The 24,319-nt window shown below is 38.4% G+C and overlaps 1 protein-coding gene across 1 annotated transcript in view; it reads right to left on the bottom strand.

The window, feature by feature from the left end:
- Positions 1 to 714: 714 nt before the first annotated feature.
- LOC123242601 (putative adhesion G protein-coupled receptor E4P) overlaps positions 715 to 24,319 on the bottom strand; it is a 44,076-nt gene continuing 20,471 nt past the window's right edge. Inside the window, exons 8-16 of the mRNA XM_044670493.1 lie at positions 23,402 to 23,592; positions 21,832 to 22,002; positions 20,258 to 20,455; positions 19,588 to 19,823; positions 15,811 to 15,877; positions 12,791 to 12,882; positions 4,913 to 5,093; positions 3,064 to 3,162; positions 715 to 768 (exon numbers count right to left, since the gene is read on the bottom strand). Of these exons, the coding sequence (XP_044526428.1) occupies positions 715 to 768; positions 3,064 to 3,162; positions 4,913 to 5,093; positions 12,791 to 12,882; positions 15,811 to 15,877; positions 19,588 to 19,823; positions 20,258 to 20,455; positions 21,832 to 22,002; positions 23,402 to 23,592 (1,289 nt within the window). The remainder of the gene's footprint in view (positions 769 to 3,063; positions 3,163 to 4,912; positions 5,094 to 12,790; positions 12,883 to 15,810; positions 15,878 to 19,587; positions 19,824 to 20,257; positions 20,456 to 21,831; positions 22,003 to 23,401; positions 23,593 to 24,319) is intronic.

The following is a 24,319-nucleotide window of genomic DNA, read 5'->3' as shown; positions in this document are numbered from 1 at the left end:
TCCATGTAATTGATGAAATGGAAAGCTGAGAGTTTGGGAGGAGGGACAAGTAATTAGGAGACTATCCATCCAAGCAAGAGAGTTTTTGTGAGGAGAGAGAGAAATAGATGACAGAGATGTTGTGGAATCAGCAAGCCTAGGTAACTTATTGGATAGGAAGTATGATAGAGTGATAGAGTTATTGAATCCAGGATTATGAAGCTGGCTTAAAGTATGGTGGTGTCCTCAACAGAAAAAGCAAAGTTGGAGGGGAAATGATTTTTGAGGGAAATACAAAAAGCTCTATTCTTGAAATGTGTGATTTTTAATACCAACTAAAGATGTTAAATGTTAGGCAATGATGCAGTACTCTTTTTCAGGAGATAGATTAATACATATGAATGTCCTATAAGTAGCTGACTAAAGATTTTTTTAAGACCCAACAAGAATATATATCTCTCTATTTTACATGATTATACATGTATAACCCAAATTAAATTGCCTATTGTTTCAGGGAGAAGGGAGAAGAGGAAGGAAGAAAGAGAACTTGGGATTCAAAATGTTAGAAGATGAATATTAAAAATTGTTTTTACATGTAATTGGGAAAAATAAAATATTATTGGGGGAAAAGAAAACATATGACTAAAATGCACTGTATTTTGAGTACACAGGAGTGTCCAGTCACTCAGATGACCCCATCTAGGAGCACAGGATAAGTCATGGGTGTCTTCGGGTTTAGGCACTTTCTTTCCTCTTAGAGACCTCCATAGATTTTTCCAGCTCTTCAAGCTTTGGAGAGAGGAAAGAAGAGAAGAAAAAAATGTTGAAAATGTCTGTAAAATTAAGTCTGTAATCCTCCAATTTCCTATAGGAGATTTTAAAAAAAACAACAAACAACTAGGATTTACTGAGAGCCCAAGATTCCAAACACTCTTATATCTAGGATTACATTCCTAAATAGTATAAAGGATTAAAATTTTATTTTTCCAAATCCCTTATTGTGATCAATGTTAACTAATTGTAGTTTTTTTGGTTGTTGATTTTCTTTAAGCATTTGACCTACCCAATAATTCTCATCCCATACCGAATAGCAGCAATTACATCCTACCCCCTCAAATGCAGTTTCTACCCAGGATATTCCCATTCTAGAGCCACAAGGCTAATGGAGAACATAAAAGCAGAGCATTTATTACCCCATTAGGAAGACCTTGCACAAACCCATGGCATGCTCTATGCCTGGGCAGCTACCACACAATCACTGTCATCTCTTCCCAACCCAGCCCAATCTATGCATCAAGGCACACAGAGGGGGGAAGATAGACACAAACAAATCTATCAATGCCCAAACTCAGAGATAATAAGTGAACTGGATATAAAGGGTGTCAGATAGCCTCTCTCTCTCACTCACCCCCAACTTTAAAAGGAGTCCAAGGCCATGATATTTCTTTCCTAAAGAGTTAATAGGACTAAAAAGCTAAAAGAGACACCATTTCAATGACACCCTATGCAGATTTCCTAAAGTGGGAGCAACTCTCCCCAAAACAGATTTCCAATATCACTTTGTAGTCTCCTTGAGAGTCAGAAGTTATATTACTTGAGCATATTGTGGGAGTAAATGTTCCGGGTCCTGGACTGGATTGTACTGTGCTATCTACATTCTCCCTTTAGGTTGCCTCTTGATCTTGGCCAGGAACAATGAAATTGTGGGTCTGAGTTACTGGATGTGCAGCTTCTCAGCTTGGGGCACAGCTCTCCAGAACAAGAACAGAAAGAAAGTACAACTAAACATACCAGCTAGATAGGGTGTCACTGAAGCATTTCTAATTCTTTGCACTTGGGAAATGTGGGGCGGCTGAGTAGTCACACAAGATCTGACCCTGACGGTCAACAAAATTAAAAGCAGCTTCTTAAAGGCTACTTCTAGGCTTCTCCCTCTCCCATCCTGCATACACTTGATCTTCTACATACTATTCCTCCCATCACTGTGGTAGAAGTTGGTTTCCTTTTAAGGAGGCAAAGAAGTCCTCCTCAGGATTTGATTAGTCCAGGGGACCAGGACTTGAACTATTTTAGCAAAACTTCTGTGTTGCTCAAGACATAAAAAAAAAAAAATCTCATGGTGCTCTTCTATTTAGGACTTGGCAGGCTGGAGGATCAAGGATTAGTAGAATTTCCATTGCCCTTTGGGAAGTCTCTCTGACTAAGTTTTGCAGAGGGGTGGAGTCCATTTGAATTGGAAATGAATAACTCTTATTTTTCAGTCTTTTATTATAAGGACATTTTTTAATTGAATTTTGTGGCCCATAGTTGTTTCATTATGTTGCGATCTTGGGCCTGACTCATTGGACTGACCTCAGTTAGGCTTGACCCAGATTGGTCTCCAGCAATACCAAAACTTCCCAGCATCTCTAAATAGGGTAAAATGTACTCAGTTCTGGTCCTTCTCATCTGCTCCTACACAATGATTAAAGCTGTGGAGAGAGTTTTCTCTGTGATGCTAGGAAACAAAATATCCCATAACTCTTTGTGTGTGGTCATAGTTAAGAAGGTCAAAGGAAGAGTATGGATAGCACAGCACAATCCAGACCATTTCCTGGATCATTTATTCCAACAACATTCCCAGTATCATAACTAATGACTCTCAAGGAGACTAGACAATTAAATTAGAAGTCTCTTTTGGTAGAATTACTCCTACTTTAGGAGATTTTCTTTGGTCATTGGAGCCTGTAGCTCCTGGGGGCACTCAGGTTGCCATGGAACAATATTCTGAGAAAAGATGAGCTCAAGGGCATGATGACTTAACAGGCAGAAGGAATTAGCTTCCAATGCAAGGAATTTGGGAGAACAGGCTTACTTCTGTCAATTCCCATGGAAAATTTCAGTTGTCTTAGAAGCTTTGACTCAAAATTTCCAGCATTTCTGGTTTAGACTTCAGACAGAGACCAGGAACCCCATCCTTGACTCATCAGGACAATGTTGAGAACTTTCTCTTCTTGACAAGCCAAGGGATGAGGAGGCCTAGTGAGATGTGGCTTGAGTTGTTCAATCAGGAGAGCAGTGCTAGGGTAAAAGAAAAGCTCTTACCACCTTGCTGTGAATAGTTGGAGCAGACAGCATTTCACTGGTATCTGTTTCTGTTCTTTTCTGGATCCCTTTAAAGCACTTCCTGTATTCTTCTTGGACCTAAAAATTTAGACCAGAAAAACCAGAAGTTATTGGATCACAAGACTTGGGTCTCAAAGAGTTCTCAGAGATATTCTATACAAGAGATTATTCACTTTTTTGGGGCCCTGGATCTCTAGGTAGAGGCAACTAAAGAGTGGGCAGATAGAGTTACCTCTACCTAGAGATCCAGGGCCCCAAAAAAGTGAATAATCTCTTGTATAGAATATCTCTGAGAACTCTTTGTTCAAATCTGACCTCAGATACTTACTAACTCTGTGACCCTGAGCAAGTTACTAAACCTCCATCTGGCTTAGTTTCCTCAATTGTAAAATGAGGATACTAATAGCACCTATAATTTACAGTTGTTATGGAGATAAAATGAGATAATATTTATAAAGCACTTAGCACAATAGCTGGTGAATAGTAGGCACTTAACAAATGCTTATTTCCTTTCTTTCTTTCTTGAGGAGTCAGTCAAGGGAATTCTAGGGACCCTGTCCCAGAAGAGTGTTTTCAAATGCATAAAATGAAAGGAAACCAATTGCACTGAAATGCCATTATCAAGAAATTTTTGAACAAGTTCTTGGACCTCAGGTAAAGAAGCCTTGATATAATCTAAGCCTCACATTTTACAGAACAGGAAAGTGAGGACAAGAGAGGTGTGGTGACTTGTACAAGATCACAAATGAATGAATGAATTTCTAGAAACACATTTTTATTCACTTATTATATGCCAGGTACTGTTTGTGTACTGGCAGCATATACTAAAAGAGCAAGAAGTGCCCAGCCCTAAAGAAGCAGAGAAACAGAGACAGAAGGGTGGAGGGGGGAAGAAGAAGGGGAGGTTTGGTCTGAGAAATCCCAAGAATGGTAGCATGGAACCACAGGATAATTGACAGATAAACCCTTCCTGGACCTGGAATGTGATTATTTTCACAGGTTTTAATGGGGAGAACTCTTAATCAGACTCAGATCTTTTGACTCCACCACCATTCAGGGCTCTTTATTATAACATGCTGCCTCTGAAGAACACTGAATTGGAAACATGAGTTCTCATCTTATCTCTTTCTTTCATTCTCTATGGTCATGCTGACTAGTTTTTAGCAAACTTTGCCTTCCTCTTCTGTAAAATGGGACTTCATCCTTGCCCTTGAGCAAGCAGGTACCGTTTAGGTTTCTGGTATGGCTGTTACTCTGTGATGACCATTCTTAAATCTGTATGACACTTGGAACTGGATGTGAATATATCCCTAATGGAATGGACTTTGTCAAGAGGTAGTGAGTTCCCTGTGCTAACAGTCTATAATATGCTGATATAAGTGTTAAAGGAGCCTGCTGTTCAGGGAACAGGTTGCACTAGGTTACCTCCAAGATCCTCTCAAACTCATTGACTCTGATTCTGGAGCTCTGGAGCCCCACGTTGTTGTCTTTCACTATGTGCAGAGTATAGGCCATGCATTGCACTCAAACTTTGGGCGTAAACCATAAACATTTCAAAATGGTCCTTTTGAAAGAAAGCATCTTCTGTAGCCTCTGTTCTTCTGAGAGATGAGGTTCCTTAAAGGGGGGATTAATTCATGTCTCTGCAATCCCAGTATATTTAAATGATAGAAAACTAATAAAATCCAAACTGGAGGACACCCCACTTGTCAGAACCCAGGTATAAACATCTCAGTGTCTCTGAATGAGCAGAGGGAAATAAGGCAACAATCATAAAAAAAAAAAGTTTAGCTGCAGCTAGTGAGATAACTGATATAGTTTGATTTACCTGGCGATTGAGGACACAGTGGACCAGGAAGATGTATATTCCCTGCAGGGAATTGATGATGGTGAAGGCATAGGCAAGGACTGATTGGGCTGGCTCAGTTATAGATTCAGTCAGGAAAAAGCTAAGACTCCAGGAGCAGCCCAGGATGAAGAACTGAGCAAAGGCTTTAAAGGTCAGTGTCCTGTTTGAAGAAAAATAAAATAAGATGTAAGAAACTCTGTGTGCCTCCAAATAACTTGAGCAGGTCATCTCCCCTCTCCGGGCCTTAATCATAACATGAGCAATTAGACCAGATGATCTCTAAGGTCCCCCTTATGTGTCTGTTACTAGTGCAAAGATCTCCAACATGGAAACTATGCACTATCAGTAGCATAAGATGATCAATGGGGACACAGGAAAACAATACAGACTGGAGTCTCCCTCCTCCCAACACTTTGGTCTATAGATTATAGCAGTGGCAATAGGAGGCTGGCAGTTCTCACTTCACCATCCTCCAAGGGTCAGGGAATGGTGGCACCTTGGAGAGATGCAAGCTGAAAGATGGGGGGGGCCAATGAGGAAAAAGGGCCGTCACATCCAACCAAGATGAAGAATGGCCAGTGGGGAGAAAAGAAGAGAAAAGCAAAAGAATGGCCAGGGGTCAGTCCCACCTCACATTCAAGTGGCTGAAAGATGGGGTGAAGCCAAGAGAATGGGGCAGTCTTGAGGGTGTACTGGACCTATTGGAGGGTCCCCAAGTTCCTTTTTCCATCCCTAACTCCCTCCAAGGATTAGGTAGATGCAATGGAAGGAACAATATGAACATGAGGTGAGAAGGAAGTACATTACAGTCATGGCAGATAGCCAGTGCAAAAGGCCAGAGAAGGGAAATGGAGCATATGTGGGCTGATGAAGTCTATGTAGCTGGATTGTAAAGCATATGAAAAACAGAAATGAAACAGGAAAATCAGGTTGACTTCAGGTTGTGAAGGACTTTAACAACCAAATAGAATTCTTCAAAAAGGAGACTAATGAATGGGCAAATTACTCCAAAGCAAAGATTGTTATTAATGAGGATGAATATCAAGATATTGAGAAAAAAGGTGGAAAATGAAGAAATATCATGGGGCTGGGTGGATCTCAGTGTCTTGAGTAGTTTGTTTGTTTTTTTTTAACCCTTATCTTCCATCTTGGAATCAGTGCCGTGTATTGGTTCCAAGGCAGAAGAGTGGTAAGGTCTAAATAATGGGGATCAAGTAACTTACCCAGGATTACCCAGCTAGGAAGTATCTGAGGTCAAATTTGAACTCCGGACTTCTCATCTCTGGGCCTGGCTTTCAATCCAATGAGCCACCTAGCTGCCCACCCTGACTAGTTCTTGATCCATTCTCAGTTTCATTTTGTTGGGGGGAAATTGAGACCCTGAAGCTTCATCTCCCAAATAGATCTATGCCCTCTTTGTGGGTCATTGATCCATGACCTTCAAGGACATCCTGTATAATCCCAGCTAAATGTAGCTTCTGAGTTGGTCCAGGCTACCACTCCCCTAAGAGTTCCCACAGATGAACTCAAAGAAAATAGAAGTGGGCATGAGAACAAGATAGCTTCTAGGGCAAGCCTCTGATGTGATCTCTGATGCTATCAGTTGTCCAGTGACTAACAGATCAAAAAGGACTCTAGACATATTCTTTAAAAGCTTGTCAAAAAAAAAAGCTGCCCAAACCCAGAACTCAAGAGAATCAACAAAAGATAATTATTAAGAGAATGGGGGGAGGAGAAAAAAATTATTTTTTTTAAGGGACACAATATGTTCAATCAATTTGTATCCCAAGAAGAAAAGAAGATATTGGCAAATATTAAAAATTGTTATTATCAACAGGGTAACTAGAAGAAGTTTACATAGAGGGAACAGGGACAAACTGTGTAGGATGAAATGTCAAGTGATATATATATAGATATACTTTGTGTGTGTGTGTGTGTGTGTGTGTGTGTGTGTGTGTGTGTGTAGGTATAAATATATATAAAACTGGGAGGGGGAAGAAGGTAATAATAAGAAAAATAGGAAAACAAACAAAAAGCAATAAATTTATATTCCATAAAGAAGCACGTGGGACCAACAGGGAAAAATAACAATACATTGTAAGAGTTAAGAGGTTAGAAAGAGGAAATATTCAATACTTAAATGCATTGAAATCAACTTAATGAGAGAAGAACAATCAGATCCATTGGGGCAGAGAATTGATTCACGTCCTATAGAGAAGTAGAAGGGTAACAAATGGACTGGTGGGGAGGGAAGCAATACTAGGGAGGGAGAAGGCTTGGTGGGGAGCATGGTGTGGCTTTAAAGAACAATAAGAGGGCAATAAGAAGGGAGGGGTGAGAAAGGGAAGTACAACAAGGGAGGGGATTATAGGAACTGATTAAAAACAAAACACTGGTATAGAAAGAAACAGTGAAAGAAGAAAGGGCAGGACTAGGAGAGGATACCAAAATGTTGGGGAATACACTGATAATTATAACTCTGAATGTGAATGGGATGAACTCGCCCATAAAACGGAAGCAAATAGCAGAGTGGATTAGAAACCCAAATCCTACCATATGTTGTCTACAAGAAAGACACATGAGACAGATAGACATACATAGAGTGAAAATGAGAGGATGGAGCAAAATCTTTTGGGCTTCAAATGAGAAAAAGAAGGCAGGGGTGGCTATCATAATATCTGACAGAGCCAAAGTAAAAATAGATAAAGTTAAAAGAGATAGGGAAGATAACTACATCCTAATAAAAGGCAGTATAAACAATGAAGAAATATCAGTACTCAATATGTATGCACCAAACAGTATAGCTTCCAAATTTCTAAAGGAGAAGCTAGTAGAGCTCAAGGATGAAATAGATAGCAAAACCAAACTAGTGGGGGACCTCAACCTTCCCCTATCAGATCTAGATAAATCAAACCAAAAAATAAACAAGAAAGAGATAAGAGAGGTGAATGAAACCCTAGACAAATTAGAGTTAATAGATATATGGAGAAAAATAAATAGGAACAAAAAGGAATACACCTTCTTTTCAGCAGCACATGGAACATTCACAAAGATAGACCATGTAATAGGGCATAGAAACATGGCAAACAAATGCAAAAAAGCAGAAATAATAAAGGTAACCTTCTCAGATCATAATGCAATAAAAATAGTTATTAGTAAGAATACATGGAGAGGCAAACCAAAAACTAATTGGAAATTAAATAATATGATTCTCCAAAATAATTTAGTGAAAGAACAAATCACAGAAACAATTAATAATTTCATTGAAGACAATGACAATGATGAGACATCTTACCCAAACCTATGGGATGCAGCCAAAGCAGTTCTAAGGGGAAAATTTATATCACTGAGTGCAAATATTAACAAATTAGGGAGGGTAGAAGTTAATGAATTGGGCATGCAACTTTAAAAACTAGAAAATGAACAAATTAAAAATCCTCAGATGAAAACTAAATTAGAAATACTAAAAATCAAAGGAGAAATTAATAAAATCAAAAGTAAAAGAACTATTGAATTAATAAATAAGACTAGAAGCTGGTATTTTGAAAAAACAGATAAAATAGACAAAGTACTGGTAAATCTAATTTAAAAAAAGGAAAGAAGAAAACCAAATTAATAGTATCAAAGATGAAAAGGGAGACCTCACCTCTAATGAAGAGGAAATTAAGGCAATCATTAAAAACTATTTTGCTCAATTATATGGCAATAAATTTAGCAATCTAGATGATATGGATGAATATTTACAAAAATATAAATTGTCTAGATTAACAGCAGAAGAAATAGAATACTTAAATAATCCAATACCAGAAAAAGAAATTGAACAAGCTATCAAAGAACTCCCTAAGAAAAAATAGCTAGGGCCTGATGGATTCACAAGTGAATTCTATCAAACATTCAAAAAACAATTAATCCCAATACTATACAAATTATTTGATATAATAAGCAAAGAAGGAGTCTTACCAAACTCCTTTTATGACACAAATATGGTACTGATTCCAAAGCCCAGTAGATCAAAAACAGAGAAAGAAAATTATAGACCAATCTCCTTAATGAACATAGATGCAAAAATCTTAAATAGAATACTAGCAAAAAGACTCCAGCAAGTGATCAAGAGGGTTATCCATCATAATCAGGTGGAATGTATACCAGGAATGCAAGGATGGTTCCACATTAGGAAAACCATCCACATAAGTGACCATATCAATAAGCAAACCAACAAAAATCACATGATTATCTCAATAGATGCTGAAAAAGCCTTTGACAAAATACAATGCCCATTCCTACTGAAAACACTAGAAAGTATAGGAATAGAAGGTCCTTTCCTAAAAATAATAGACAGTATATATCTTAAACCATCAACAAGCATCATATGCAATGGGGATAAATTAGAAGCCTTTCCAATAAGATCAGGTGTGAGACAAGGATGCCTATTATCACCTCTATTATTTAACATTGTACTAGAAACACTAGCAGTAGCAATTAGAGAAGAAAAAGAAATTGAAGGTATTAAACTAGGCGAGGAGGAGACTAAGCTATCACTCTTTGCAGATGATATGATGGTCTACTTTAAAAATCCTAGAGAATCAACTAAAAAGCTAGTATAAATAATCAACAACTTTAGCAAAGTTGCAGGATACAAAATAAATGTACATAAATCATCATCATTTCTATATATTTCCAACACATCACAGCAACAAGAGGTAGAAAAAGAAACACCATTTAAAATCACCCTAGACAATATAAAATACTTAGGAATCTATCTACCAAAACAAACACAGCAATTATACGAAAAAAACAACTACAAAACACTTTCCAAACAATTAAAACTAGATATAAACAATTGGAAAAACAATGAGTGCTCATGGATAGGATGAGCTAACATAATAAAAATGACCATTCTACCCAAATTAATTTACTTTTTTAGTGCCATACCTATCAAAATACCAAAAAACTTTTTTACTGAATTAGAAAAAATTATAACAAAGTTTATTTTGAAGAACAAAAGATCAAGGATATCAAGGGAAATAATGAAAAAAAAACATGAAGGAAGGTGGCTTAGCAGTACCAGATATTACGGTATACTATAAAGCAGCAGTCATCAAAACAATATGGTACTGGCTAAGAGACAGAAGGGAGGATCAGTGGAATAGACTTGGGGTGAGTGATGTCAGCAAGACAGTGTATGATAAACCCAAAGAGCCCAACTTTGGGGACAAAAATCCACTATTTGACAAAAACTGGTGGGAAAATTGGAAAACAATATGGGAGAGATTAGGTTTAGATCAACATCTCACACCCTACACCAAGATAAATTCAGAATGGGTGAAAGACTTGAATATAAAGAAGGAAACTATAAGTAAATTAAGTGAATACAGAATAGTATACTTGTCAGATCTCTGGGAAAGGAAAGATTTTAAAATCAAGCAAGAGTTAGAAAAAATTACAAAATGTAAAATAAATAATTTTGATTATATTAAATTAAAAAGTTTTTTATACAAACAAAAACAATGCAAGCAAAATCAGAAGGGAAACAACAAATTGGGAAAAAATCCTTATAGCAAAAATTCTGACAAAAATCAAGCCATTCCCCCAATTGATAAATGGGCAAGGGACATGAATAGGCAATTTTCAGATAAAGAAATCAAAAGTATCAATAAGCACATGAGAAAGTGTTCTAAATCTCTAATAATTAGAGAAAAGCAAATCAAAACAACTCTGAGGTATCACCTCACACCTAGAAGATTGGCTAAAATGATAGCAGGGGAGAGTAATGAATGCTGGAGGGGATGTGGCAAAATTGGAACATTAATGCACTGCTGGTGGAATTGTGAACTGATCTGACCATTCTGGATGGCAATTTGGAACTATGCCGAAAGAGCTGTAAAAGAATGCCTGCCCTTTGATCCAGCCATATCATTGCTGGGTTTGTACCCCAAAGAGATCATAGATAAACAGACTTGTACAAAAATACTTATAGCTGCGCTCTTTGTGGTGGCAAAAAACTGGAAAGTGAGGGTATGCCCTTCAATTGGGGAATGGCGGAACAAATTGTGGTATATGTTGGTGATGGAATAATATTGTGCTCAAAGGAATAATATAACCTGTGGAATTCCACGTGAACGGGAAAGACCTCCTGGAATTGATGCAGAGTGAAAGAAGCAGATCCAGAAGAACATTGTACACAGAGACTGATACACTGTGGTAAAATCGAATATAATGGATGTCTGTACTAGCAGCAATGCAATGACCCAAGACAATTCTGAGGGATTTATAGAAAAGAGCACTACCCGCATTCAGAGGAAGAACTACAGGAGAGGAAACACAGAAGAAAAGCACCTGCTTGAACACTTGGGTTGATGAGGACATGATTGGGGATGTAGACCTGAAAGGACCACACCAATGCAACTATCAAAATAATATGTAAATAATTCTTGACTGACCACACATGTTAAAACCAGTGGAAATGCGAGTTAGCTATGGGGGGAAGGGAGAGAGTTTGAGGGGGTGAAGGATAAAGTAAAAACATGAATTATGTAACCATGGAAAATTTTTCTAAAAATAAAAAAAGTAATTAAAAAAATAAAAAATAAAATAAAAGCTTGTCAGCAATGACACTTGTAAAACCCGTGGAATTGCTTGTTGGCTACGGGAGAGGGGGTAGGAATGAAGAACATGAATCATGTAACCACGGAAAATTTCTCTAAATTAATTAATTAATTAAATGAAAATTTTCAAATTAAAAAAAAAAAAAGCTTGTCAGAAAACAAAGAACTACTTCAACCAGCTATGAACCCTTTCAATGAAGGACTAAGTCTGTTGCTAAGCACAAAAGAGGAAGATACACTCACATATTTCAGAACCTCAAACCCAAGGAAGGCAGGAAGGTGGCCCAAAAGAAAAATGTCCCTGCAAAACTTCGTGAATGAAGAAAAATATTTGGAATCTGCACAAATACCAAGTACATCCAAAAGTTATGGAGAAAGAGCTTGAAGACAGGACCATTTCTTAAAGAAAATAAGATATCTGAAAAATTGTGGTTTTCTGTTACTGATAGAGGTATTCTAATTCCTCAAAAGCATGATAAGATTAATGGAATGAGAGCCTGAACACAAAATGCACAGGAGCATTTTAATAAGGGAGGCATGGTCTATAGAAGTGGAAGAAAGGCCCTTGAGCTCCATCTTGCCTGGTGTAGATTAAAGGCTTTGAATAAAGGGAGAAGTCATGCTCATGGAGAGGCTTAAAAGGAGGATTAGGAAAGCATGGTTCTGCCCAATTAAAGGTGGGGGTGCAAGAGAAGAACTGATAGTTCTCCTCAGTCAAATACCTCCTATTTCCCAACCACTTACGACTTATAGTTGAAGTATGTGCTTTACTGATAGCATATCAAATAATTTGAAGATCACTGGAGTTGGGGATTTCTAAAGTCTCTTCCAATTTTATGTTCTATAAAAAGGGAAGGGGCTTGGAGATGAAGTCAAAACACCTGAGTTCAAAGACTGACTGGGCTACTTATTGTTTGGGTTGCTTGGATTAATTTATTTCTCCTCTCTGGGCCTCAGTTTCCCCATATATAAAATGAGAGGGTAGAATGTCAAAGATCTTTGCCTGTCCTGTTCAATTTCAATTTCAAATTTAGTTCAATGAAAGTGGAGTTAGAATTTGTCTCAGTAATTTTATATTTAAAAATGCATTCTATTGGCAAAAAATATTCTCTAAATTTCCCTTCCACTCTTCCCTCATATAGCCCAGGGAGTTTCACACCAAAATTTTTCCAACTTTTTATAAACATAAATCCCCCAGGAGTGTACCACTAGCTTAAGTCATAGGGTCCTTCTCATTTGGGTGCATTCTCACCTTGTGTTTTGAATGGTAGACACTTCTTTGTTGAGAGAGGAGAGTTTGTCCCTCAAAATCCACAGGGTCATTGAATAAAAGGCCAAGTTGAGCTGCAAAAAAACAAACCAACCATGAAATAAATACTAACACCAACGGATGCCTGTATTTAAAGTTCATATTTCTAGTTTCTGCCATTTGATGAAAATAGAATGCTTCAGAAGCAAGAGGCCTGGAATTAGGGGCAGGCTGGAGTGAGTTCATCTTGGCTTGCAAAACTGGATAGTTAAATATTTAATGTGAGCATTTACACAATGGAAATTAACAAAAAGCTATAAATTAGGGCTTGATTTATTGTTTTGTTGATTTTTCTGGGCTTTGAAAAGTGAGAGAGATATTAATATGCAGATTAAATTTTTAATTCTTTAAAATTAATTTTATTTATTTTGTTAAATATTTCCAACTTACATGTAAAAATATTTTAACAATTATTTAAAAAATTTTTGAGTTGCAAATTCTCTCTCCTTCTTGGCCCACCTCCCTCTTTGAAAAGGCAAGCAATTTGATTTTGAACATAGGTTTGAGGTCATAAAAGCACATTTCCATGTTAATATGTATGCAGATTAAATTTTAAAATGTGTTATGCACATTTTGGGGAGGGGAGAGTCTACTGTTAAATATTTATCAGTTTACTCATGCCTGGGATTAAATTTCATCTCTGATGTTTACTAGCTATGTGGCCTTGATCAAATCACCTAATCTCTCTGAGTCTCATTTGTCACCATAAAATAGTATGCCTACCATAGACTGGTGGTTATACAGATTAAACATTGAGAAGACCAGTGAATACAAACTAGGCACTATGTAAGTGTGAGGAATTAATACTATTTTCATCTCCTTTTTCTGTAGCAGGAACCATAATACCCTCTATCTTCCTCCTTTTTTTCCCCCTCAAGTGAAAGGAAAATGATATTCTAGAAACCTTCTAGAGCTAGACCAGAAGGGGCGCAATTACAAGACAACAAAAAGTGATGTCAATAAAGTGATGACAATAAAGTAGGTCCTCAGAAATGACAAGGGCTTTTAAATGATGAAGCATGAAACCGCCTTATTCAATAGAAATCACTTCAAGTGAAATAAATAAGCATATATTAAGTGCCTACTATGTGCCAAGCATTGTGCTATTACAAAGTGGCAATATGAAGCAAGACAAAAATAATCCTTATCCTTCAGGAGTTCCTAGTCTAATGGACAGGGGAATGGTGTGTGTGGACATAACATACAATTACATACAAGCAAGTTGTATAGTACCTTAAAAAAATGAACAGGATGAGTACAGAAAAACCTGGAAAGACTTATATGAACTGATGCAAAGTGAAATAAGCAGAACCAGAAGAACAATGTATACCATAATAGAAATATTAAACAATGATCAACTGTAAAGGACTGAGCCATTATCAGCAAAGCAAGTTTCCAAGATAATTACAAAGGACTCATGATGAATATTGCTCTCCACAGTCAAAGAAGGAACTATTGGTGTCTGATTGTAGATTAAAGCATGCCATCTGCCACATTATATCCTTCATGAGATTTTTATTGTGTATGTGATATGTCTTTTATCATGACATGAACAATATGGAAATATGTATTTCATGAAAGTACTAATATAACCTCTATTAGATTATTTACTGACTCAAGAAGGGGAAGAAGGGAGGGAAGGAGAAAATATGAATCCTAGAAAGTCAGCGAATAATTGTCAATATATGTATAATTTTAAAAATTAATTTAAAAGCAAAAAAGAGGTGTATATAGAATAACTTAGAGATACTCTTGGAGGAAAGGTACTAACTAACTTTGAGGTAGATCAGGAAAGTGTTTGATATAAGCAAGGAAAAGTACATTAGAATAGTTCAAGAGGCAGTGAAATCATAGGGCAATGGGAAGAAATCATAAAACATAGGTTTTCATCTTGGTTCAACTACTTTCTTGATCTTGTGCAAGTCATTTGATTTCTCTGTTCTTCAGTTTTCTCATCTATTAAATTGGGTTAAGGGAAGGTAGACTAGATGATCCCAAAGATCCCTTTCAACTCAACAACTATGATGTTATAAAGGTTTTCTTCAATGTCTTATCATGGAATGAAGGCAACCCTGATTCTCAACGGATGCATCAATGAAAGGCAAAATAGAGTCTATGTGTCCATCATTGAATCACTAGTTCTGTTGTCTCTCAGGACAAACTTTTAGAAAGATTTCATTTCTAAAATGAGGAGATACTGCATAATGGCACATTTTTTTTCTATTGCAAATCATGGAAACTACCTACTTTGGAGTCAACATCGACTCAAAAAAAAGATCTTCCTTCCAGATGAAATTATGGATCTAGGCAATAGGCACAGGCTCCTCTACACATGCAAATCTTGACTTGTTGGATCCTACAAAAGTGTTTGTAGAAGCTATGTTTCAGGGGAAAATTGAGGGTATGTATTTCAAGCATCTCTCTCAAAGCAAGTGGACTGTTTATCTCCTTGTAAAGGTTTAACAATCATGTGTTTTTTTTAAGTGGCTCCTGATTCTAGGGGAGGTAGATGCTTTGGTCAAAATGTTAGAATGGACCAGGTCATAGGATGACAAATTTAGAGCTAGTTAGCATCTCAGAGGTCATTTAGTTCAAGTCACTTATTAGACAGAGGAGAAAACTGAACTGGATTGGTGAAGTGATTTACTTCTCCTAAGGTCACCTAGGGGTTCCAACTATTACAGAATGATAGATTTAGTACTAAAAGTCTCCCAAGTGAGTCCAAACTCTTTTTTTCACAGACAAGGAAATCAAGGCCCATTATGTTTAAGTGACTTGCCCATGTAAACATCAGAGGCAGAATTTGAATAATGGAGCAAGTCATCTGACTCTTGACCCAAGGTGCTTTCCACTGAACCACACTGCCTCTTGTTCTGCTACCAAAGCTTGTTAAAGTGGTGTGATTTTTGGACTGTAGACTCATCTTCTCTTCAATGGTAAGGCAAGAAATCCCATATACCCACCAAAATAATGGCAATTACTGGTCCAACAAAACTCCAGATAAATCCTTTATGTAAGTTGAGCCAGCAGCTAAGAAGAAGGAAAAAAAAATATTACTTAGGAGCAGACATAAGCAGTAAAAGAAAGGACACCTCCCTCCCTCAGGTGACTTAAGTAGAGATTCCATTTTTATTGCTACAGTAGCCCTAAGGCTGCCTCTATATTAGCTCTTATATCTGTCTTCCCTCTTTCCCCTCTCTCCAAAAACATCAACCCAATTTAGACTTCTGTCTGCTCACCTACACCATTTCAGTAGATTCTTTTTTTAACCCTTACTTTCTGTCTTAATAAGAGCTCTAAATCAGAAGGGCAAGAGTTAGGCAAACAGGGTTAAATGGCTTGCCCAGGGTCACCTAGCTAGGAAGTATATGAAGCCAGGTTTGAATCCTAGTCCTCCTGGTGCTCCATCTACGGTGCCACCTAACTGCCCCATCAATATCTTCTTAACCAGTCTCCCTTCCTGGAGTCTTTCCCCTCTCCAATCCATCCTTCATATTGCTGACTGAGTCATTTTCCTAATGTATCAACTTGATCATGTTTCAGCCTTACTTAAAAACATTCAGTGACTCCCCATTATCTGTCTCCCAAATAAAGTGTACCATTCCCTCTGGCTCACTTCTCAACCCAGCACAGACACCGGTAGGCTAGATCCCTAGATGTTAGCTGACTATTCATCTGGGCATTTTGGTATTTCACCCTTCAGCCTTCCAGTCAAAGGAAAGAAGAGGATGAGGGAGGTGTCAATCAAGGCTTGAATTAGCATGGATGAGCTTAGCCTGTGAGGAGCATCTTAACTCCTCCAAATTGAAACCAGGCAGAGAAGTAGATGCAAAGTATAGTGCACTTACTATGTGCCAGGCACTGTACTAAGCACTGAGGCTACAGAGAAAGGCAAAAACAGTTCATCTTCTGGAGAAGCTTACAGTCTAATGAAGACTTGATCTATACTTATTCCCATAACTTCATTTATTGCCTCTAGGCAGAAGTTCCCCAAATCTGTAGCTCTAGATTCAGCCTTTTTTTTTTTAAATCCTTATCTTCCATCTTAGAATCAATACTGTGATTTGGTTCCAAAGCAGGAGAGTAGTATGGGCTAGGCAATTAGGGCTAAGTGACTTGCCCAGAGTTACCCAGATAGAAAGTGTCTGAGGCTAGATTTAAACCCAGAATTTCCCATCTGAAGGCCCGGCTCTCAATCCACTGAGCCACCTAGCTGTCTCCACAGTTTAAATCTTAACCAGAATTCTAGTTCCACATTTCTGCCTGGAAATCTCTACCTGAACTGCTTGCTGGCATTTTAAACCAAAACATTTAAAATGAAACTATCTTCCTCACAAAACTTCCCCCTCCTCCTAACTTCTTTATTTCTATTAGTATTATCATTCTACTAATCCTACAGGCTCGAAGCATCAATCATTTATGACTACTCTTGATCAAGCCAAAAATAATTTATCCCACCCATGTGTAATGATCGCCAATGCAATCCATCACCTTCTATGACCCTCACTGGTCATAGTGTCTTCCTTCTCTAATCCAATCTTGTAATCAATCCTAGTATACTGTTGTTTTCATTTCAATCCTATGTAAAAACACCAGCTTGTTCCCTTTCATCACTGAAAAGAGTATAAACTTCTAATTCTGACATCCAGAGTTTCGTAAAATCTAGCTGCCACCTCCCTTTGCAGCCTTATCTCAAATGCCTTGTCCCAAGTACAACGTTCAAATCAAACTGTCTGCTTTTCAATTTTCATATCCTGTCCTTTCCAGTCTTTTTGCGTTTTATCATGCTGTACCTCAGACCCAGAATGATATCCTCATTCCAACTCTTAGTTAAAATCTCTCCCTGCAAAACACAATTTGGGAGTTGCCTCCTCCTTGCAGCTTTCTCTAGGTGACAGTGATCTCTTCTTCCTCAAATTTCCCATAAAACTTAGTCTGATTCTCTCCTTTGTGTCTGGAACAAGTATTTCCAAGGCCTCTTGGAAGTGACTGGAATAAAAGTTCAGTGAGGCATATTAAAGCTAAGAAAGACATTCATTTTCTAAAGTCCTCAAGTTGTTGTTCTTTACTTTTGCCCTTGAAGAGACTTTCTTAAGGGAGTCTCATGGATTTCAGGTATAAAAAGGAATTCCCATTCACGTTCCATTTGAGATTGTCCTTTCAAATAACAGAGGTTGAGCAGGCACTCCACAGACACTGTTACTGGAAGTGCAAGACAGCAAAGCCAGCACTGGGACTGCTTCTGGAGATCTTTGCGGGAGGAGAGCTGATTGACCTGAGACTTGGAGAACTACAGACTGAGAGCAACGGGGAATAGGAGAAATCAAGGAAAGACTCTATTCTATTCAATACTGATGAAAATGGCCACATTGTGAACCATAGCTCTGGTGAAAACAAGTAGTGCCAACTCTGCTCTTTCCCCTCTGCTTCATGTTTCCTCAGAATGGTTGTCAAGTAATTTTCAAAAACGGTGAGGAATAAAGGAAGTGGATCCTGCTAGAGTAAGCCCTTATGCCTGCTGCTCAAAAGTGCCTTATGACCCGTTTGTTAGACTAGCAGCAATAGTTCCTGTTCTATATTTCAATAAATTATATGACCATTAAAAACATATATATATGTTTTTAATGGTTTAAATTAATTTAATTTAATGGTTTAAATTAATTTAATTAATATATAATGTTTTAAATATATATATATATATATAAATTGTTGAATATTACAAGAAGCTTAGTCATGAATGAGAAGAGGGATTTCCAAAAGGAGAAAATGCTGGCTTGGACCAGAAATGAAAAGATTTTTTAAATTTGGTGCAATTTAGAGAATATTCTAGTATATATGTCTAGACCTATGTAAAACTAGGACCTGTTGTAGGTGCTTGGAAGGGGAATTGCTCAGGCCAGTATAAAGGAAGAATAGATGACTGGTACGTAATCAGGACACCCTCTGGTAGGCTATGGTGGACCTGGGGAAAATTGTGTGCAAGTGTTATCATTGGGAGGGTAGTCTCGGAGTCAGTGCCAACTACTGGCCACAATATATGTGCTGTATTCTTTTCTGGCTAATTAATTGCATATCAAAATGCAGAAATTAAGGAAATGAGCCAGGGTATGGGTGAGCATAACTCTGGTAGCACTTCTAATGTTATATTTAGCCCTCGCAGGTTGTCCCATATTGATCACATTCTGCCTATAATGCTTATTTCTGAGTATCTCTTATTTTTCCTCCCTTCTCTATGAAACTCCATGAAGCTTCTTAGGGTCAATAGCTCAGTCATTCTCATTTTCATCCCCAGGGCTTAGCATAGAGTTCTGCACATGGTAGGTGTTGAGTAAAACTTTAATTTAAATTTTAATTTCATTCCTCAGCTTTCAACTTTACATCTCTGAATTCCAAATGCTTGTAGGGATAATGAAGGCCACAGAGGGATATCGTAACACTACAATGCTCAGGTTCAAGAAAGGCTGATGATACTGGAAAAAATCCTCTGAACTACATCTAGGAAAAAGCCTGTGATATTAATGGATTCCCTAGGATGGCAATGTGACCTAGCATAGATCTTGATAGCAAGAGGCATATAGTTTAAAAGGGTGTTGAACCTCGCAAGTTATTAAAATCCTGGCCCCAGGGAGAAGTGTTTTGAAACATTGAAATAAATTGGGAAACATGAAAAAGGACTAAATTTTAGAATATGAATTGGGTTTAGAAGTTATCCCACTGAGAAAATGCTGTGGCCTACTTACTGATTATCTGTCCCATAGCCATGGGGGTCGATCCCTGCCGACACAGCTACAATCACAGCTGGGATCCCATAGCCAAAAGGGTACATGAATCCCTTCCTGAATCGGCTTGCACTGGTATAATTGGCAACCTTGAGGTTCCTGACAGTGAGGAAAAGATGTAACCCTTCCAGGAACATCCAGGTGAAGGTGGCCAAGTACAGGTAATGCAACCCACCAGCAATAGTGGAACACAGCACCTGGAGAAAGGGAAATGGAAAACATGAAGACATCTGGCGGATGCATGGAGGGTAACATCTGTAGTTCACAAGGGTTGCCTCAGGGCAAAGGCAATGGGACAATATTATTCAGTCCTGTCAATGTTTTGGAACATTCGACTAAGAATCATGAAATTCTAGTCTAAAAAGAGACCTTATGAGATGGCTTCATTCTTGCCCTAAACTATCCAAGAGCATGAGAAATAGATTTCATTTCTGAAAACAAACAGAAAAGAGAATTCCATTACGCCCCTTTGTCCTGTGTTTTAATAATGTTAATATTCATTAGTATTATTATTAAAATATGAGTAATAATAATATTAATAATAATGAATGAATTCTTTTTTTAACAGAAAAAAGATGAACCCCATCTTGTGTAATTGATTTCCTCTGTAAACATTTTGTGTAACTCCTACCTTATCCGACGTTTGTTCTATGCCAATGAGGAAGAGTAGGTCTGCCAGAAAGAGGCACAGAGAGAGCTGTAGGTGGAGGGTCATGCTGGTGTTCTGGATGGTGCGGCATAGGAGGAAAGTGAGGACAGCCAGAAAGAGACACAGCAGAGAGAGGCTCAGTCCCACATAAGTTATCACTGTCAACACACCATCCTCCTCCTATGACCCAACAAAACAAAAATTAGTGTCAGCATTCTAACTAACAGGATTATGTAGCCTCAAGTAAGAGAAAGAGCACTGCCCTCAGAATCAGAAGGTCTGAGTTTGAATCCCACCTCTGCCTCCTTAGGAGTACTCTGACCTTGGGACTTCTAGGGTCTCTATGCCCAAATCTATAAGGGGGAAGAGAATAAGCATTTATAAGTTCCCACTATGTGCCAGGCACTATGCTAAGCACTTCTTATAAATATTAACTAATTTGATCCTCACAACAAACCTAGGAGATAGATGTTATTGTTATCTCCATTTTATAGATAAGGAAACTGAGGCAAATAGAAGTTAAATGACTTGTCCAGAGTCACACAGGTAGTAAATATCTGACAGAGGATTTGAATACCAGTTTTCCTGACTCTAGGACCAGGATTCTGTCCACTGTGGCATTAGCTCTCTACCTTTATAAAACAAAGAAGCTAGACTTTATGATTCCCCAGGCCCCTTTTGAATACAGACATTCTGCAAGCCTCCTGTCTTATATACTTCTCTGCTCCTAGAATCTCCCTGAAGGGCGTGAAGGGAATTTGCTGTAGTGTAGGAGATAGAATAGGATGAGAATTTATATTTGAAAGCTTGACAACAAGGTGGTATGGTGAATAGAGTCCTAGATTTGGTGTCAGAAAAGACTGACTTCAAATCTTGCCTCAAACACTTATTGGTTGTGTGAACCTGAGCAGGTCTCTGGTTTGGCTTCTTCATCTAGGAAGTGGAGATAAGAATAGCACTGATCTCCCAGAGTCATTGTGAGGATCACACTATACATGTGCTAACTATAATGCTTTGTTTGGGAAATTTCTGCAAGCTTATTTGTTCCAGTGGGTATTCATAGGCATGGCAAAGGAATGCTGAACATCCTAACAGTGTTGACAATTTAATTCAACAAATGTTTAATGAGAATATCTGTGGTATAAAGAAATGAGTAAGATTCTAGGTCTGCCTTACAGAAACTTACATTCTAGCTGAAGGGAAAGACTCCTAAACTGTAAGACTCATTGTGGCATTCCAGAAAGAGCAATAGATTGAAAGTCAGAAGGCTGGGATTCAAGTCAAGCAACAACTTCCCAGCAGTGTGATGTTGGCCAAATCACTGCCCCTCTGTGGACAGTAAATTCAAAAGAGTATAAACAAGATGCTCTTTAAAAGCTTTTCCAGATTGAAGTTTCTGGAATTTTATAAACACACAAATAACTAGAAATATACAAAACTGATACAAGGTAGAATGGGATGAGTAAAACCTGGATGAAAGGTCTGGCAAAGGAAGAGGGGGAGATGAAGCTTTTTGGCAATGCTCAGATCTGAATGGGGTACATGAACCAGGATACCTGGCCTGTAAGAGCCATCAGGAGAGCAAAGGAAGACAGGTGGCTGCAGCTGCAGCTGGTGTGAGTGTCATTGGTTTTCAACAGGGAACAGCCTTTCCTGGACCAACTGCCTCCCTCTTTGCTGCTGTCCCAGTAGACACAGAGGAACTGCTGATCTTGGCTGGAATTTTCCTGAGAAAAGAAAAGCATTTAATACATCTTAACTCATGGTGAATTTCTTGACTACCTCAGTGTTTGGTACCTTATCTTGCCAAGGAATCTTCAGAATCTTCCTAAGGTAACTCAAATGGAAGCAATTCCATTTTCTGGCATGGCACTGGTATACTGTCCAGGTTTCACAGGCAAATGTCAATGGTATCAGCACAACAGCTCTGTAGACCTTCAGTTTGATAGGCAGCCTAATACCTCTTCTCACCCACATTTTCCTTTGGAGTCTCCCAAACACTGAGCCAGTTCTGGCAATGCATTCATCAACCTCATCATCTATGTTACATCCTTGGAAAGTATACTGCCAAGGTAAGTGAACTTATCCAAAGCAGTCAACATTTCTCCATTTGCTTAACTGATGTTTCCACGTATGGATGGTGCAGTGCTGGCAGATGGGGTGTCTCTGCTTGACAATCAATTGTCAAGCCAAAATTAGCAAAAAAAGCAGCAGAAAATATAACCATGTGTTGTCGCAACTCAGTCTCAGAGACTGTATTGAGTCACATGCCAACTTTCCCTCCACTTCAGTCTTCCCTTATAGTTTTCTCAACTTAAATAGCTTACTGCCATAGTGACAGCTGACCCTGGTGCTGTTTTTGTCCTCACTGAAGATGTCCAACAATATCTCTGAAAATGTCATGCTAAAAAGCACACGATCTTGCTTCACTTCATTGATGATTGCAAAAGCTCAAGAGCATCGTTTATCATCCAGAACCTGTGCAAGAATGCCATCATGGAACTGGCACACAATACTGATAAACTTCTCTGGGCAGCCAAATTTCTCCATGACCTTCCACAAGCCCCCATGACTGACAGTATCAAAGGCTTTTGGTCAGATCAAGAACATTGTGTACAGACCTCTCTTCTGCTCCTGGCATTTCTCCTGGAGTTGTCAGACAGCAAACACCATATACTGCTTCTTGACTATTCCTTAGCCCTTTCTGAAGCCACACTGGCTCTCAGAGAAATGATATCTTACTCTGAAGTGATTAACAGGTCCAGGAACAACCTCCTGATTCCAGCTTCAGGGATCATGGGCAGGGAAGTAAAACAGGAAGGAATAGAGAGGCTTGCATTTTGAATGAGTCAATTAATCAATTAACAAATACTTATTAAATATCTACTAACATGTGCAAGGCTGCAGGGTTTCATGATGGAGATTCACCACATCAAATGAAACAACCCCTAGAGAAAGTTCTGAGCTCCAATCATCAATTACATGTCTCCTCAGCTAGTGCCATCCTTCTCTCTGAGACTCAGTTTCCCTTGAGTAAAATGAGAAGGTTGGACAAGATGATCTATAAGATCCATCCCAGTTCAATAGTTCTTTCATAATCCTTGAGAATCATGGCTTTCAACTCACCTGAAGATGCTGAAAAGTCAGGATGACAGAACTAGCAAGGTTGCTGTTTTGTCTGAGTCCAGTGGTACCACTCACTACCCTGGAGTTCAAAGAAATATTGACGTCCTTCTGTGACTTTCTCTCCCCAAAGAACGATCCATTGATAATGTTCCCCAGGAAAGTATAAGAGAGAAAAGCCACCACACTTTTACCTGAGAAGATCAAACAAGAGCAAGGACTTCAGGCCCAATTGACTTCCTTAACAAGGGATCTAAATATAGCTGCTGCTTTGGGGTATGGAAAGGGTATGGAAGCAGGACTCCATAGATATAGCCATATATATGGCTATATCTATGGGAAACAAGTCTCACTAAACTAATCACTAGCCAAGCTATCTGTCTCCTCTGCATTTCAGGGCTTCTGTCCATTAAACCAGAGGCAGTTCTCAGAAATGGCTAAAAATGAGGATGGGGTTCAGGACAAGGGAAGGAGAATGAGGCCCTGAACTAGATCATATGTGGCAGGACATCAAGCAAGTTAAAAAACAATGGAATTCTTTTTGTTTGTGTTTTTTAAAAACAGTTGCACTAGCACACAGAACAGAAAACAATGGATGATTATGGAAACTGTTAAAATGATCCATCTAACTAAACCGCATACTTTTTCAACTTGAGGCTGAAGCTAAAACTGAAAGGAATGAAGAAAAACATTTGACTTAAAAGTTCTGGTATTTATTTTCTTCCTCTTTCCCTTCATCTTGTTATACAATCCGTCTGTCTGCTTACCTTCCTGTTTGTGTCTTTTTGTCTGCCTCTCCTCTTTCCCCTGTTTCTGTCTTTCTTTCTCTGTCTGTCTTCTCTGTCTGTCTCTGTCCCTTCCCTTCTCTCTTCCCCTCCCTTCCATCTTTCTCCTCCTCCTCCTCCTCCTCCTCCTCCTCCT

Source organism: Gracilinanus agilis, chromosome 1 (assembly GCF_016433145.1).
Source record: "Gracilinanus agilis isolate LMUSP501 chromosome 1, AgileGrace, whole genome shotgun sequence".
In the NCBI taxonomy this organism is placed as follows: Eukaryota; Metazoa; Chordata; class Mammalia; order Didelphimorphia; family Didelphidae; genus Gracilinanus; species Gracilinanus agilis.
This window is presented reverse-complemented; position numbering and strand designations above follow the sequence as displayed.